Source organism: Macaca mulatta, chromosome 8 (genome assembly GCF_049350105.2).
Source record: "Macaca mulatta isolate MMU2019108-1 chromosome 8, T2T-MMU8v2.0, whole genome shotgun sequence".
NCBI lineage: Eukaryota > Metazoa > Chordata > Mammalia > Primates > Cercopithecidae > Macaca > Macaca mulatta.
The window spans coordinates 8,026,573-8,044,624 of NC_133413.1; the positions used below are offsets into that span (position 1 = coordinate 8,026,573).

The 18,052-nt window shown below is 42.5% G+C and overlaps 1 protein-coding gene across 1 annotated transcript; it reads right to left on the reverse strand.

Annotated features, from left to right (window-relative positions):
* Nucleotides 1-14,480: 14,480 nt before the first annotated feature.
* Nucleotides 14,481-16,397, reverse strand: LOC144330593 (defensin alpha 5-like). The gene is made up of 2 exons (XM_077942799.1): nucleotides 16,164-16,397; nucleotides 14,481-14,720 (listed from the first exon to the last, which is right to left on the reverse strand). The coding sequence occupies exons 1-2, from the start codon at nucleotides 16,333-16,335 to the stop codon at nucleotides 14,599-14,601; spliced, it is 294 nt and encodes a 97-aa protein (XP_077798925.1). The 5' UTR covers nucleotides 16,336-16,397; the 3' UTR covers nucleotides 14,481-14,598.
* Nucleotides 16,398-18,052: the final 1,655 nt, after the last annotated feature.

Genomic DNA, 18,052 nt, shown 5'->3' on the forward strand with positions numbered 1-18,052 from the left:
ATGCTGCAGTGAAAGGAGGCGGGCATTTCATTGGAGATGGTGCAGGTATCCATTGGCCTCCACATCCTTCTGAGGCTCCTCTGCTCTCCCAGCTTTCGTTCTAGCATGAATCTCTAGGTTTAGTGTCTGTGCTAGGTTGGAGCTCATGGTGCTGATAAGGACACTACCATTTTTTCCGTTTTTACCTGCTTAGATATTTATTTTTAATATTGCAAAAAATAATAGAAACAGTGCTTTAATTCAGTAATTTCAGGGAATCAATGCCTCTTATTTTCTAAAAATGAGCCCTTTTCTCTTCAGAGATGCAGCCCTTCATAACAGACCTGAATTCCACTGGAGTAGAGAACTAATTCATTGCAGGATTCAGGACATTACCACCCTCATGAAGGGGTGTTTGAGGTTAGGGATGAGCAGTCTCCTATAGGAGCTGGTAGAGGGGACAGCAACCTCATCAGGCTATAGGTGAAAAAGTTCAGTGAGATAGAGATAGAATTGATTGAAAGATAAAAATATGTTTATTATTTTCAGCTCTATTTACATACATGGGACAATTAAACATTGTATGTGTCTAATGTATACTACCTTCGAATTTGAGATATGTGTATACGTGGTCTTTTTTCCTAAACCACGTACAAGAATCAACTTGGATTGAAGACCTAAACATAAAATCTGAAACCATAAACTACTAGAAGAACATATAGGGATAAAGCTTTTTGACATTAATCTGGGCAATCGTCTCTTGGCTGTGACATCAAAGGCACAGGCAATAAAATGGAAATACACAAGCGGGGCTGCGTTGAACGCTAAAGCACCTGCACAGCAAAGGAAACCATCAACTAAATGAAAAGGCAACCCAGATTATGAGAGAAAATATTTGCAAACCCTACAGAGTAGAAGGGGTAAATATCCAAATACACATGGAGGTCAAACAACTCAATAGCAAAAAAAAAAAAAAAAAAAAAAAAAATTAATCTGATTAATAAATGGGCCAATGAGCTGGCAGGATGCTCACAAAAGCAATCTCAGTGCTTTCAAAGGCCAAAGCAGAAAGATAGGGGTGGCGAGGTCCCTACCCTGTAGCAGTAAGGAGAGGCTGGTTTAGTGGTGACCTCACTATCAAGGTGGGATTTCTTGGAGTCCCCTGGTTCTGGTGAGGCTGTGGTTTTTCTTGACAGCCCCTTGGGTTGGGGCACTGCGGTCTGAGGTTGTGGCCATCCATGACCCCCACCCCAGTAGATTTTTCTAGGAATTTCTACAAGTGTAGACTTCCAGTGTAGACATGGTGGAAACTGTTCTCTCATACACTTGCATTTGAATTTCCAGAGAATATTGAAGTGAGCCTGCACTAGATTGGAGCTGACTCTCCATAAGCTTTGACACCATCAGGCTGGAGTAAATATTCTGGGGAAGCTGTGGGTGGGGGGCAGGTGTGGGTGTGAGAGGAGAGAGGCCTCTAGGAGCAGCAAGGATATTTGCACACAACTGAGGCTGTCTGGTGAACCCAGCAGACATAGAGTGTGTGGACCTTGGGCAGGGCCCTGGAACATGGTTTTGACCTGGTAGGGAAGGGCAGTCGTGGAACATAGCGTGTGTGTTATCATGGGACAGGGTGGAGGCTGCGTGGGGGTGAACTCTGAGGACCCTCCACCTCCCATCTTCTCAGAGAGCACCGCCCTGTCCCTCCCCTCAGCCCTTTGTCCACCATCCTGAAGGGAGGGTCCTGGTGCTGCCTGTGCCACACAGCGACTCCCAGGCCTGCAGATCCAGCTGGGACAGGCAGGAGCTCTGAGTCCCTGCCCTTTGTCCACCATTCCCAGTCACCTCTCACAAGCTTTCTATGTGTCTGCCGTTGGCATCTGCAGCAATTTTCCAAAAAACTGTGAGGGAATAACTCCCTTGTGCTGTTTAAAATGTGTCCCTAAATCATTGACTCTCCTCACACAGAAAAGGAGGTGACTTGTCTCCTGTTCAATAGAGACTGGGTAACATCTTGACCAACTGAATGCACCTTAGTGCCATGCTGTTTTTCTGGGATCGGGCCTGATGAACTGGTATCTTTCACTTCCTCTCTATTGGATGGTGCTATAACCTGAATGTTTTTGTCATTCTGAAAATCATACGTTAAAATCTTGAATCATTAGTTGATAGTGTAAGAGGTGGGAGCTTTTGGGAGGTAAGAAGGTCAGGAGGGCACATGCTTTATAAGTAGCACTAATGCCCTTACAGAAGATGCCCCGAGAGCTGCCTCTCTGGTGAGAGGGTTCACTAGGTGAGAATACAGTGAGAAGATGCCGTCTATGAATCAGAAAGGCAGTTCTCATGACACCAAATCTCCTGGCACGTTGATTTGGACGTATCAGTCCGTGAGAAAAATGTTTCTATTTTTATAAGCTGCTTGGTTTATGGTATTATTTTGCTAGCATCCCAGACACACTAAGAGCGCTGGTGACTTTGGAGCCCAGGCATCGTGCTTGGAGGAAGCCTGAGCGTTGCACAGGGAGGGGAACTGAGCCCACCTACAAGGACTGGCTAGAGAATGCAAAACAACCTGTTTTCTTGAGGGAAAAAACTCTGATTTGCAGTGTTTTAAAATCTCTGTTCTTAAAATTCTCCCAGCTATGGATGATTTAACAATTATTTCACAAAAACTCCTCTCTCATGAGCCAGCATGATCCGACCCCAGCACGTCACACTGTCCCTTCCTCAGTCTTGCCGGAGCTGTCAGCTGAGCCAGCACCGCCTGCCCCTGTGCAGGAGTGTCTCAGCCCTGAGGTCTTCAGATCCCAGCAGAACCTCTTCTCTGATACCCCTGGAGGGAGCCAGGCCCCAATTGCAAATGTGTGAGTGAAGACCTGATCATACTGTTTCCATCCTCTAAATTTTGTGGTGGCTTTTTACAAAGCAGTAGGTGAACAGGGAGAGAAGTTTTCCTTGTCATGGAGAGAAGTTGGACTTGAGCACTTTTTGCATGTCAACTTTAGTTCTTCTCTAAAATATTGATGGATCTTCCCAGTTTGTTTTCAAAGTGTGACCCAGAGACCATCATGGTGGGGGAATGGGATTGTGGACTTTTTCCAGTGACTCACCGATCCCCTGTCAACTGTTCCTAGTTTAAATTCTTCCTTGGGGAGCAGGGGCAGTATGGGACCCAGGTGTGGTGCCAACCTCCACCCCAAGTGACAGATTCAGAGTCGGCCATGGGACTTGGGCGTTGGCTGGAACAATGGGAAGGAAGTAGGGATTTTCTCCAGGAGATCAGCTGCGAAGGTCACAGAGAGATGACCATGATTCACATGGCTGTCACTGCGGAGAGAGCCCAAAGTAAGATCAAGAGAAATAAATGGGAAGACAACAATGTGACTTGTGCTTTGAGTCCTTAAATCAAGCATTTCCTGAAGCCAGAATTCCCCCTCAATTCCAAGATATAGGAGTCAAAATGTTAACTCAGCCTGTCACGGTTTGATGTTTGAATTCAAGACTCCACTAAGATGTCTGAAAAACATCAAAAATACCAAACTCAGATAACCTGAGAGGCAAAGATGGTGCAGTGTACAAGGACAGGAGATGATAGCAGATGATAGGTGTCCCAGGGGCAGCTTGGGCATCAGGCTCCCTGGCGATTCCCATGCACGGCCCCGGGGGAGAAGAGCCTTGTTGATGTTGATCAGCAGGGAAGGAGAGAGGCTGGAAGGACAGCGGGTGAGTCAGGGATGGGCAGCTTCATAGTTGATGTTCAGAAATGGAGGCATTCCAGGTGGTGGCAGGAGTCACTGGGTGGCCATGGGTGGAGGCCTGGGACAAAGAGGAAGGGGTGTCACTGTCATCCAGGAGGACAAAGCACTGAGAGGTTGGGAGGGTGATCTGCCAGGAAATATTAGAGGAACTCTGTCCCTTAGGTTTTATTTTTATGAGTTATTCAGCTTTTAGTGGCAAAGGAAGAAATACAGAACTTCAGAAAAGGAAACGAGGACTTTTCTCATCTCTTACCTTCTGGTTTTGTTTGTAAGCAGAGTTCAGAACAAACAGAGATACAGAAAAAACAACTCTATACTTTTCTTGTAAAAGAAAAATTTCAGCAAGACTTCCAAGAAATGTCAAGGAAACATTTATTGAAGACTGTTGCAATAGGAGTCAAAACGCAGTAATAGGAAGAGCCCTTGGACTCAACTTACCTCAAACCAAAGGCAGGAGAATTTAAGCCTTGGGGGGAGCTAGCAGGATATTTCTGGAGGTCGTTAGGAGGGAAGGTGACTAGTGTGATTGGACCATCTGTGTTTGCTCATTTGTGCTTGTTGGAGTGAGGCTCCCATCCTCCCACAGAGACAGGGCTGCTGCCCTCTTGGGTAATTACATTTACAGGGATGAGGCATCTGACTTATTCGTTATTCATTGTTCCAGCACACGAGTGGTTCAAGGTAGAAAATCTCTTGTATATCATCAGTGAACGTAGAGTGTTTGTGCATCCCAGTGAACAGTTCTGGGTGTTACTTGAGGCCGAGCAAGTGGCCCTGGTTGTTCGGAGACCCTCACACCTGTCCCTGAATTCTCTGTCCCTAGAGTTTGCAGCTGTCATTACTCACCCTAGACTGCAGTAGCGGAAGCCACATGTGGTGCTCCCAGTGTGCCTTTATCCACACAGAGGAGCAGGGAGGCTCCATCCTCATGTGACCCTTTCCCTTGGATTGATGGATGCTTGTCAGCACATCAGCCTGAATTCTACTCCATCCTTCTCTCTGGCAACATCCATTCCTCTAAATTCAGTGAAGGTCAACCTGACCTTGCATATTTCTTGCCCTGATATTATTCTCTCTGCTGAACATTGTACTCTACCCCTTCTTTTAATCTACGCACGTTTTAAATACCTCTGTGTTTCACCATGAAGTCTTTTCCTGCACTCAAAACCAAAATAGTCTATTTCTTTCTTCTAAACTCCTATTGCTTCATGAAGCCACATTTTTCCAAGGATATTTTTTCTATATTTCAGCCTTCAATGTTTTTAACTGGCTTTTTTCCCCCATGTTGTCAGAGGAACTTGATATGTGGACTTCATTGCTGCTGTAGTTTTCATTTTTTCCTATGCAGTTTGGTAATAATCATCTAATTTTATGTCATTATGTGATTTTGAATATAATTAATTTGATCATAATTAATTTCTTGATCTCTTACTATGTGCTAGGCAGTCATCTGAACACTGTGGGCCAGTAATGAGCAAAACATGTAACTTCCCTTCTAGAGTAGAGAGGGAAATGTTACAGAGAGTCATTGAATATACTGAATTTGGGACCGTTACAATTCTACAGTTTAAAATAAAGAGAACAAGTAGGATGGAGATTGCTCAGGAAAGTGCTGCTATTTAAAATTGAGAAATCAGGAAAGATGTCAGTGACAAAGTGAAATTTTAGGAGAGACCCCAGGTCTGGGAAATGAGCCAGGTGTACTTCTGGGTGAAATGCAGATGCCCTCTGGATAGAGTGCACCTGACCCAGCCCACAATTTGGAACACTATGGAACGTTAGTTCAGGGACCTCAGGACTTTGAAGCAGTGGTGGTTAATAGACACCAAGGGAGGCTCCTGGCCTTCACAATCTGAAGTTCTGTGTGTTTCCTTCACCATCTAAATAAGGGGAAGGGTGGGATCATTTGTCTGTCAGAATGCCTGTGTCCTCCCTGGGATCTGTGTTGGGTTCTCCAGCTGTGCAGTGTTTCAGTGAGGTGCCTGGACACCTGAACCGCCTCTTCAGACAGACAGAGCCTCAGTCTGGGGCTGAGACCTCCTCAGAATCTCATGGGGTGGACATGGGAAACACCTGCTCCCTTCTCCTGGGCTCTGGGCATTTGCGATTGGTGTTGGTGGTCACAGCAGTGTCTTGCCCTTGAGATGTTTTGGTCAAGAATGGTGAAAACCCTCTTGAAATTCTGTCCCTTTCTTTGAAGTCTGCAATGTCTCTCTCCCACTCAAACTCTTTGTGTCATTTTACTGTGACCACCTAAGAGTAGTTATGGCTTGAATATAGGTTTTGTTATGTTCTGTTTCTGATTTCATTTGTTTCAAGCAAACTTTAAATTTCCTTCTTATTTTTTTATTGATCCATTGGTCATTCAGGAACATGTTGCCCTAATTCCATGTGTCTGTACAGTTACCAAAGTTCCTCTTATCATTGATTACAAATTGTATTCCACTGTGGTCAGAATACTTGATATAATTTTGATATACTTGATACAGTTTTGGCTCAAAAATTTGTTGAGAGTTGTTTTGTGGACTAACATACGATGTGTTCTGGAGAATGTTCCATGTGCTGATGAGAAGAATATAGTCTGCATCAGTTGGATGAAATATTCTGTCAATGTCAGTTAGGTCCATTTGGGCTAGAGTGTAGTTTAACTCTGATGTTTGGTTTTGTTAATTTTCGTTGAAATGAAGAGTTCTTTACTGAAAGTGAGTTGTTGGAGTTTTCTACTGTTATTGTATTGCAGCTTATCTCTTTAGATCCATTAATATTTGCATTTGAAAGCTCTTTAAATTTTTATAACCTTTTGCTAAATTGACCCCTATATCATTATGTAATGACATTGTTTGCTTCTTTTTGTAATTTTTGTCTCGAATTCTATTTTGTCTGATAGAAATATGGCTACATTTGCTCTCTTTTGGTTTCCATTTGCTTGGAATATCTTTTTTCATCCCTTCACTTTCAATCTATATGTGTCTCTATAGATGAAGTAATTTTCTTGTAGGGAGCATATAGTTGGATCTTGATTTTCTATCCATTCACCCAACGTATGTCTATAAACTGAAGAATTTAATTTATATTTAATGTTATTATTGATAGGTAAAATCTTACTATTGCCATTTTGTTACTTGTTTTCTGATTGTTTTGTAACTCATCTCTTCCTTTTCTTTCTTCTTTTATTACTTTCCTCCTTAGTGGTTATATGATTTTCTCTGGTAGTTCTTCAATTCTTTGCTTTTAAAAAAGTGTATGCGTGACCGGGCACGGTGGTTCACGCTTGTAGTCCCAGCACTTTGGGAGACCGAGGTGGATGGATCATGAGGTCAGGAGATTGAGACCATCCTGCTTAACACAGTGATACTTTGTCTCTACTAAAACTACAAAAGTTAGCCAGGGGTGGTGGCGGACCCCTGTAGTTCCAGCTACTTGGGAGGCTGAGGCAGAAGAATGGCCAGAACTGGGGAGCTTGAGCTTGCAGTGAGCTGAGATCATGCCACTGCACTCCAGCCTGGATGACAGAGTGAGACTCTGTCTCAAAACCAAAAAAAAGTATATACATTATAGGTTTTTGCTCTGGGGTTACTATGAAGATTATAAAATATTTATAAGAAGTTATTTTGAACAAATGACAACTTAACTTTGATCACAAAGAAAGTAGAAGAAACTGACAAAGAGAGAAAAACCTAAAAAACCCTATACTTTAACTCTGTCCCCTTCAACATTTAGACTTTTTTTGGTCTCAATGTACGTCTTTTTATATTGCCTATCTCTTAACTAATTGTTTTACTATTTTTGATAGATTTGCCTTTAAGTATTCATACTAGAGATATGAGAGATCTATGTACCACAATTATAGTATTAGAATATTCTAAAATTGTCTGTGTACTTACTTTTGCCAATTAGTTTTATACCTTCAGATGTTTTCTTATGGCATGTTGGCACCCTTTTCTTAAAGACTAAAGAATTTCCTTCTATAGTTTTGTATTAAGACAAACAGGTCTGGTAATGAATTTTCTTAGTTTTTGTTTGTCAGGCACAACTTTATTTCTACTCAATATATGAAAGATAGCTTTGCTGGGTACAGTATTCTTGGTGGGAAGATTTTCCCTCAACCTGCCCCCCAGCACTTTGAGCATATCATCCATCTCCTTGTTGGTCTGTAGGATTTCCACTGAGAAGTTTGTAGCCAGATGAATTGGAGTCCCTTTACGTGCAGTTTGCTTGTTTCTTCTTGCTGCTTTTAGAATCCTCTCTTTGTCCTTTGAGAGTTTAATGACTACACCTTATGTTCGTCTTCTTTGTGTTGAATCTGTTTGATGATCTTTGACCTTCCTGTACCTAGATATTTATATCCTTCTCTATATTTGGAAAGTTTTCTATTATTATTTATTTAAGTTTGGTAGCCGTTGCCCTCTCTCAGTTCCCTTATGAAGGTCAATGACTTTTAGATTTGCTCTTTTGAGGTACTTTCTATATTTAATTGGTATTCTTCATTCTTTTTCCCTTTTTTTCTTCCCCTACTTTGTATTTGAAATAATCTGCATTGAGCATACTGAATTTTTTTTACTTGATCAATTCTGTTATTGAGAGTCTGACTGTTTTCTGCCAGGGAGTTTATTTCTCAGTTCCAGGGTTTCTGTTTGATTTTTGACAACTATATTGATCTCCTTGCTAAATTTTTCTGATACATTTCTGAATTCTTTTCTGTGTCATCACAATGTTTGCTGAGTTTCCTAAAAAGTGCTGTTTTGAATTATTGAACATTGCCATGTTCTTAGGGTTGGTCACTGGCTCCTTTGTCCATTGGGAGAGGTCTTCATTTTCTGTTTACTATTGTTTCTTATGCAACATCAGGTGTACTGAAGACTAAAGGATGGGTTTCCATGTACCAGGCCTCCATTTCTTCACCTCTCAAATCTAGATAATTGTCTCTCTCCTACCTCATGTGTAGTAGTGAAAGGAATTGGTGTGATGCCTAACACAATGGCGGCAATGACTGGATATTAACCAATATTGCCATATTTCCTTGATCCTAAGGTGGTACCTGTCATACATATATATATTTGTTTTTTTTTCATAAGTGAATACCTAAGACTGGGTAACTTATAAAGAAAATACACTTTTTTCTTACAACTCTGAGGGCTGGTAAGTCTGAGGTTTAGAGGCTGCATCTGGTGAGGGCCTTCTTGCTGATACGGAGTCTCTGCAGTCCTCAGTGGTACAGGGCATCACATGGTGAGTCTGGACACACTGAGAGGAACTGGCTTTTACAACAGACTCACAGCAGACTCATTCTTGTGACAATCTACTAACATGTTAATTCCTGAATGGGTTAATCCATTCGGGGGCAAAGAGCCCTCAAAACCCCAGCACCTCTTAAAGACCCCACGTTTTAATAGTGTTATATTGATAATTCAGTTTCAACATGAACTTTTGGAGGACATACTCAAATTATAGTAATACCAATTACATAATTATAGAAGTTTATCAAAATAAATCAAAGCAAAACTACTATCAGATTACTTTTACACATAGATGTAAGATGCATCAAAAGTTTCAGAAGCAAGCCTGGGTGTGGGGGCTCAAACCTGTAATCCTAGCAGTTTGGGAGGCTAAGGTGGATGGCTCACCTGAGATTGGGAGTTTGATATCAGCCTCACAACATGGTGAAACACTGTTACTGCTAAAAGTTTAAAAAAATTAGCTGGGCGTGGTTGCATATGCCTGTAGTCCCAGCTACTTGGGAGGCTGAGGCATGAGAATTGCTTAAACCTGAGAGGCAGAAGTTGGAGTTGGCTGAGATCACATCACTGTACTCCAGCCTGGGTAACAGAGTGAGACTCTGTCTTCCAAAAAAAAAAAATAGTTTCAAGCATTTAATCTATGAAAAACATGATATAAAATATGATAGAACTAGGATATTGTTGAAGTCCTTCTAAAGAACTGGAACAAGACTGAAATACAGAGACTTAGAAGATTGCTCAGTAAAACTGAAGGTCCAGTGTGATGGTTAATTTTATGTGTCAACTTGGCTGCTTTGCAGTGGAGCAGATACTTGGTCAAACATGATTCTCGGTATTTATGTAAGGGTGTCTTATTGGATGTGATTAACATTTAAGTTGGTGGACTTTCCGTGAAGTAGATTGTCTTGTTTAATGTCGGTGATCCTCATCCAATCCGCTGAAGGCTTGAAAAGGGAAAATGTTGACCTTCCCTGGGCAAGAGAGAATTCTGTCAGCAGACAGGCTCCAGACTTGAACTGCAAGTTTGACTCTTCCCCGAGCCTCCAGTATGATGGCCCATCCTGGAGATTTTTGATTTGCTAGCTCCTTAGTCACATGAGGCATTTACTTGAAAACAATCTCTCTATACATACACATTATTTTGGTTCTGTTTCTCTGGAGATCCCTGACCAAGACACACAGTTTAGGTAGACGCTTGATTTATGTGGTCACCTGAATTTTCTGCAGCAGAGAACAGGAAGATCTGCAGTTAGACTGACTGGGGTTGGGACATGAGAATGAGGATGTGTGGGATGAAAAGATGAGGAGAGACAGGGTTTGCATCTCTCTCCTGCTTATATATGCAGGACATGGTTGAAATGAGAGTCAAGTGCCTTTTATCACACATTTTTGTTTAGGTCCATGCTGAGCCAAGAATTTCCATTAACAGTTAGAAAAAGCCTCCCATTGCCTGAAGGAAGGGTGAAGAACATCTTCTGTTTATCTTGGTTTTTGCATAACCTGCTCTCCTCCTGACCAGAGACTTGATGCTCAATGTAATAGCTTTGGGCCCGAGGAAACATTTATTTTGTTTCTTACTGTAAGTTTTACTCATAGCAGAGAGTAGGGTATTCTTCCCCATGACCTTGGAGTCCTACTCCTTGGAAGTTATTCATATCCCCTGATCACTGTGCTCATATAAGACAAGAGTCTTAGCTTCAAGGGAAAATGGGACGTTGAAGAGATCTGCCTGGAAAACCTAGAGTTGTTTATACTGTAGCTGCTCTGAATGGAGCAGTGAAGCCTCTAACAAACCCCCACTTTGTAGCTGATGTTTACATAAAGGCTGATGAGGGACAGGAGATACTATTCAAGATTCTTATAAAAACAGAACCCATTGGCCCAGCACAGTGACTCCTGCCTGTAATCCCAGGACTTTGGGAGGCTGAGGTGGGGACATCATTCAAGGTTAGGAGTTCGACACCAGCCTGGCCAATATGGTGAAACCCCATCTCTAATAAAAAATACGAAAATGAACTGGGCGTACTGGCACTTGCCTGTAATCCTAGCTACTCGGGAGGGTGAGGCAGAGGAATCACTTGAACCTGGGAAGTGGAGGTTGCGGTGAACCAAGATCGTGCCACTGCACTCCAGCCTGGGTGACAGAGGAAGACTCCATCTCAAACAAAACAAAACAAAACAAAACACCCAAAACACAAAAAGCAAAACACATCAAAAAGAAAGGGCAGAGACCAAACAACCAGTCAGTTTTGGCTGTGAGTAAAGCAGTTGAATAGAGGAGCATCACGGTGACTTTTAGGCAACCAGGTGAGACTTGGAACATCCTTCCCTTTCACCTATACGCCAACCTGACCTAAGTTCACAGACTTTGTAGAGTGACTTTAACTTCTCAAAAGATGTCCTTGTATTCAGCATCTGTGGTCTCTCCACTACCCGTTCTGGTTCCTGCTGCCAGAGAGCCTCGCCTGTTGGGTGGTGCATGAGAAGGCTCTCCCTCCTCTATCTGGCTCTCTTGCTGGCCCTCCAGTTCCAGGACCAGGTGTGACAGCTAGAGTGGAAGAGAGTCCTGCTCAGAAGGGTTGCTGGGGCAGAGAACCAGCCCCCACCACCTATCTCCCAGTATAGTGGAGAGTTCTCACTAAGGACCATCAGATGAGGAAAGGCAGCACCAGCCTGCACTAGCTTGGTAGGTTCTTTAATATTGGAAGGACTTTTGTGCACAGAGAAAATTCTCATCACTATTTACACTAAGTTTAAACCAGGTCTTGAGTATTAAATATTGACACAAAGGTGATTATTTAAATTCCCTTCATCTACATTGATGTCCTACATTTAGCATGCCTGGTTGTTTTTAAACACATCTAACACCTTAAAGAATAGAGAAACATATTCCTGAACGATGATCACAAACTTATTTGTTCATTATACCAAAAGTGATATAGAAGGACCCGTATCATGGATTTGATATCTTTTCTTATTTGTTTTGATTTTACTCCTTCCTATTGTTGGAACCGAACTGTCGATTCCCTCCTGGGCAGGGGTCGCCGCGAAGGACCACCGACACAAGATTCACAGCAGAGAGTTATTTATTACTAGCGCGCTAGGGTCCCAAGCTCTAAGTTGGCCCTGGGACCCCGACTGCTTGTTACAGGCTGTTTATATAGGCAAATACAAGTTCAAACACAGCTTAGGGCGCGAAATTCAAACAAAGCTTTAGGCACGTGGTAATTGGGTCTGTCTATGGCCTGAGCAAGGTGTCTTATGCTAATTGGTTAGAGCAGGACCTTATGAGGTTTTTTTTTCTGGAGTTGTTGATTCCGGGAACTTCGAGGCAGGGTGGGACCCCCGGAATTGGCAGGGTGGGACCCCATGAGGTTGTTTCCCGGAATTGGCAGGGTGGGACCCTATCAGGGTGGGACCTTATTGAGGCAGGGTGGGACCCTATCCAGAGCCACCTGGTGTTAATTTTTTCTATATGAGGCCTAGTTTCTAAGTTTTATGAGGCCTAGTTTCACTATGATTTTCTTGATCTCCTGAGACCCCAGATTACTAAACGAGGTTGCAAGTCTAGGGTCAAATAGCTGACCCTTGATCAGGAAACAGAGCTTTGTATGTGTCTAAGATGAATCGAAGTCAGACTACTTATCAGGCTGATACTTTTTGTTGTTGTTGTAATAAAAATGTTTGTTTGTTTTTTTTTTTTTGTCATGTCATGACACTGTTCAGTCCCTGTCTTTTATATAAATTTTAATTCTAGAAACTTGCCTTTCTCACAAATATGTTGTTCTTAAGTTTTTGCACAACTGTATGACCAATTGTCTTATCATTATGATTATTGACTTGGTTCATTGGCATAATTAAAAACATATTAACATGTATTTTCTCACGAGCGTTTTATTAAAATCAGTATAGCTTCATTATAATTAATAGAATTCATATGCTTGAAGGGATGGAGAGTTGAGACCAACTCCTTCATTAAACATTGGTCTAATTAAGCTTTTGGGGACCAGTAAAGGACCATTTGTCTCATTGGTTATTGGGCCTCATCCTCTATGGTCACCAGCTTCTGAGCTCTTCTTCTATCTGGTTATTAATTGAATCACTGATGCTTCTCAGTCTTCCTGTTTTTTTGCGCAGTTTTAACTTTTTCCTTGTTAAACTTTATTTTATTCTATCTTGTTGATACAGTTATATATCACTTACCAAAACAGAGTGAAATAAAGCTTAATGTATAGCATATGTATTTAACACATCTGCTTAAAATTTCAAAAATTATGTATAGCAATGCTTTCCCACTTTTTAAAATTAAAGGACAAGTAAACATAGCCCATCAGATCTATCTTTCCTTTGAGCCAACAACCACTTTTTGCCTCTCATTGTAAAGTTCTGTGGTTTGAGAATCATTAGGAATGCATTGAACTTTTAAGTTTCAAACTATTCCAATTAACAGTTATATCCTATCAGGCATGGTGGCTCAAGCATGAAATCCTAGCACTTTGGGAGGCTGAGGAGGGCAGATCACTTAAGCTCAGGAGTTTGAGACCAATCTGGGCAACATGGTGAAACCCTGTCTCTCCAAAAAGTACAAAACATTAGCAGGGTGTAGTGGCACATGCCTGTAGTCCCAGCTACGGAAACTAGGCCTCATAATTCCTAAGCCTCATAAAATTTAGAAAGCTTGGCCATCATGAAACTTAAACCCCAGATGGCCACGGATAGCCCCTGGATGTTCCCAGAACCCAAACAGAAAGACAATTCCGGGAAATAGCCTCATGGGGTCCCACCCTGATAGCCTCATGAGGTCCCACCCTGATAACCTCATGGGGTCCCACCCTGACTCAATGTCCCCGATGTTCCCGGAATCAGCAATTCCAGGAAAGAACCTCCTAAGGTCCCGCCCCAACCAATCAGAACAAGATACCTTGCTCAGGCCATAGACAGACCCAATTACCACGTGCCAAAAGCTTTGTTTGAATTTCACGCCCTAAGCTGTGTTTGAACTTTTGTTTGCCTATATAAACAACCTGTAACAAGCACTCGGGGTCCCAGGGCCAACTTAGAGCTTGGGACCCTAGCACGCTAGTAATAAATATCTCTCTGCTGTGAATCTCGTGTCAGTGATCCTTCGCGGCGACCCCTGCCCAGGAGGGAATCGACAGTTCGGTTCCAACACTACTCAAGAGGCTGAGGTGGGAGGATCATTTGAGCACAGGAGTTTAAGGCTGCAGTAAGGAGAGATTGCACCATTGTATTCCAACTTGGGTGGTTAGGTGAGACACTGTCTCAAACAACAACGACAACAAACCCAATTATATTCATTTTCGCTATTTTGTTATTGCTCTATGATGCTCAAATTGTGCATCATTGGAATCATTGGAATGCAAAGACCAGTTAACTTAATGTAGATCAGAATTCTCTATAGAAATGAACCATACAATCCACCATATAAAAAAGCAAAAGGGAAAAAAAGGAAAAAGAAAAGAAAATTTAAAAAGTCAAACACACTAAGTTTAATGCTTGAACTTTATTTTGGAGAGAAAAATTTAGAAAGACACAAGGTATACAGGGTGAAATGTTTTTCTTTCTTCAGGACCTTGGATTGAATCTTGCAGTGCTTTGGTTTCTATCTAGGAAGCTCGGCGACAGCAGAGTCTGTAGATGTGGCCACCGATGTTGCACCACCCGGAGGAGGACTCACGCCAAAAACATAGGCGGTTTCGGCAATAGCAGATGGTTCTCCCCCGAAAACCTGTGGAAAGAAGAGAGGATCAGGCACAGTGAGGGAGGTGGGGAAAAGGACAGGCAGAGCCAGACTAACTGAGATAGTCTAAACAAGAGACACTGTATCAGTCATGTTAGGATGGAGAAAATTCATGTCTTTGTCATAAATGACAAGAAATCGTACTACCTATGTGTTAGTGAAACTAGGCCTCATATAAAAAATTAACACCAGGTGGCTCTCGATAAGGTCCCACCCTGATAGGGTCCCACCCTGCCAATTCCGGGAAACAACTTCATGGGGTCCCACCCTGCCAATTCCGGGGGTCCCACCCTGCCTTGAAGTTCCCGGAATCAGCAACTCTAAGAAAAAAAAACCTCATAAGGTCCTGCTCTAACCAATTAGAACAAGACACCTTGCTCAGGCCATAGCTAGACCCAATTACCACGCGCCTAAAGCTTTGTTTGAATTTCGCGCCTTAAGCTGTGTTTGAACTTGTGTTTGCCTATATAAACAACCTGTAACAAGCACTCGGGGTCCCAGGGCCAACTTAGAGCTTGGGACCCTAGCGCGCTAGTAATAAATAACTCTCTGCTGTGAATCTCGTGTCGGTGATCCTTCGCGGCGACCCCTGCCCAGGAGGGAATCGACAGTTCGGTTCCAACATTAGTCATGCAAGATCATAGTTCTTTCCCCATCTGAGTTCATCCAGGACATGTTTATTACCTGCTCCCTGGTAAAACAATATACCTCTCAACTCCGGGGTTACCTACTCTTCATTCTGCTTAATCTGTACCCCTAATCTTGACCTCCATGTATGATCTGCATGTCCTAACAAGGCTCCCTAATGCACCTGGATCCGTTTCTGAGATGCTGCATTGTGCATGCTCATGTCATGGACTCAAGTACTTTGGTGCTCAAGTACTTTGAAGACCTTCCAAATTCAAATTCTTCATTCTCTCTCCTTTTTTTTTTTTTTTTTTTTTAACATTTTACTTATGTACTTATTTTAATTGACAAATAATAATTGTGTATATGTATGAGACACAATATGATGTTTGGATCTAAGTATGTGTTCTAGAAAGATTTAATCATGTCTATTAGCCTACATTGAAACACACCCATAGGTTCCTCTCTAGGTTCTAAAAGCTTTACCAATTGGACAAAGTAACATATTTTCTCCATAACTAAGTCTACCCATTTAGACCTACAAATAACAAGTCAGTGTAGGTCTTTCTATCTTAAAAGTAACAAATTTCACAGAAATATCTTGAAACTAAAAGTCTTAGAAGAAAGAAAATCTTTTAGATGTGTTTGGTTCTCACTGATTAATTTAGAGATGAGAAAATCAAGGTCCAGGAAGATTACGTAAAGTCACTCAAGTGAGGTAGACTTTTCCACACTTGATACCAGAGCCTGTCTCCAATCCTTTTGTTCTAGATTTTGCAGATCTGCAAGATTGATGTCTCCTACCTGAGGCTCTAAGAGTAGAGAGTCCATTTTCTTCTAAGGAGACAGCAAAGTCCTGGTTGTCTTCCCCAGGCTGATCCTGGGTTACAGCCTCATCAGCTCTTTCCTGGAGTGACTCAGCCTGGGCCTGCAGGGCCACCAGGAGAATGGCAGCAAGGATGGCGAGGGTCCTCATGGCTGGGGTCACCTGGAGGAGGGAGAGCAGGTGTGGATGTGTGGAGAGTGAGGAGTGAGCCTGGATTTATAGCTCTGCAGGGAGAAGGCCTGAGACAGAAGCTGCAGTGAGAGGAGGTGGGCATGTTGTTGGGAGGGGAAGGGGCTGCCTTCGCCCTCAAGATCCCTTTGATGCTCCTCTTTCTCCCGGCTTTCATCACAGAGTGAGTCTGTGTGCTTAGTGCCTCTTCTTGATTCAAGCTGTTAATGATGATAAGGACATTACTATCCTGTTTCCCATCTGCTTGAGTGTTTACTTTTATATATTCAGACAAGAAAAACAACAGTGCTTTCATTCAATAAATTTGGGGATCAAATTCCTCTTGTTTTCCAAAGACGGTCCCTGGTACTCTCTGGATGACTCTCTGGGGTCAGACCTGGGTCCCAGTGGAGTAGAGAGTTAATCCATTTTTAATTTCTTTGCAGAGAAACTAATAGAGTATATCTCCCACTTATTCTACCTTATGAAAATGAGAGGATCTCAATCAGATCTGTAATATCTATAATATCAATTTGAATTCGTGAATTAACAGGGAGACTGGGAGGGACTAATTTCCTGTATCGGTGATTCCAGCTTTCATGGCCCTTGTTTTACCCTGGTGGCCATTTCGCACCAGGTTTTAAACCATCTGTATTTGTACTACTGCTCTGTTTCTCACTGGACATTTCTGAGTTTGCAGATAGCATTCCATGATTGCTTCCTAGCCTACATCTCTCTGGCATTGTCTCTCTGAATCTCTAGAAATGACTGAAGAAACAATTTGGAACATTTTAATTCTGGTTCTAACCTTTCTCCATGAATTCTGTCATGTGTTTGATCACCCAGAGTCCTTATGAATTGTAGAAATTGATATCTTCAGTCTCTCTTCATCCTTCTCTGACCCCGAAATTAACTGGGTGAGCAGAAAATCTGGAAAGAGAAATGGGTGGGTTAAAAACCACTGTCCAGGCCCTGTGGTATGCTCAGACAGCCGAGCTGAGCACTGGCCAAGCCAGAAGATGCCCAGTGGCCCATCTTCCCAGGACCAGGCCCCCGTCGGCAGCCCATTGCTCAGCCTTGGACACAACTCTGTTTCCAATCAAGTTTCTTATTATTTCTGGCAGAAGTATTTCTAGAGAACTCCCCTGGGCTGGGCGCAGTGGCTCATGCCTGTAATCCCAACACTTTAGGAGGCCAAGGTGGGCAAATGATTTGAAGTTAGGAGGTTGAGAATAGCCTTGCCAACATGATAAAACTCCGTCTCTACTAAAAATACCAAAATTAGCTGGATGTGGCAGCGGGTGCCTATAGTCCCAGCTACTCTGGAGGCTGAGACACGAGAATCACTTGAACCTGGAAGGCAGAGGTTGCAGTGAGCTGAGTATGCACCACAGCACTCCAGCCTGGGCAACAGAGCAAGACTCTGTCAAAAAGAAAGGAAGGAAGGAAGGAAGGAAGGAAGGAAGGAAGGAAGGAGGGAGGGAGGGAGGGAGGGTGGGAAAGAAGGAAGGAAGGAAGGAAGGGAGAGACAGAGAAAGAAAGAAATGAAAGAAAGAAAGAGAGCAAGCAAGCAAGCAAGAAAGAAAGAAAGAAAGATGAGAAAACTCCACTGACGTTATGGAAAATATTTTTAGTTTCCTAATGTGTTTGTAAATAATTATTTAGATAAAATGCCTTTCCCGTTCCTTCGTTTCTTTAA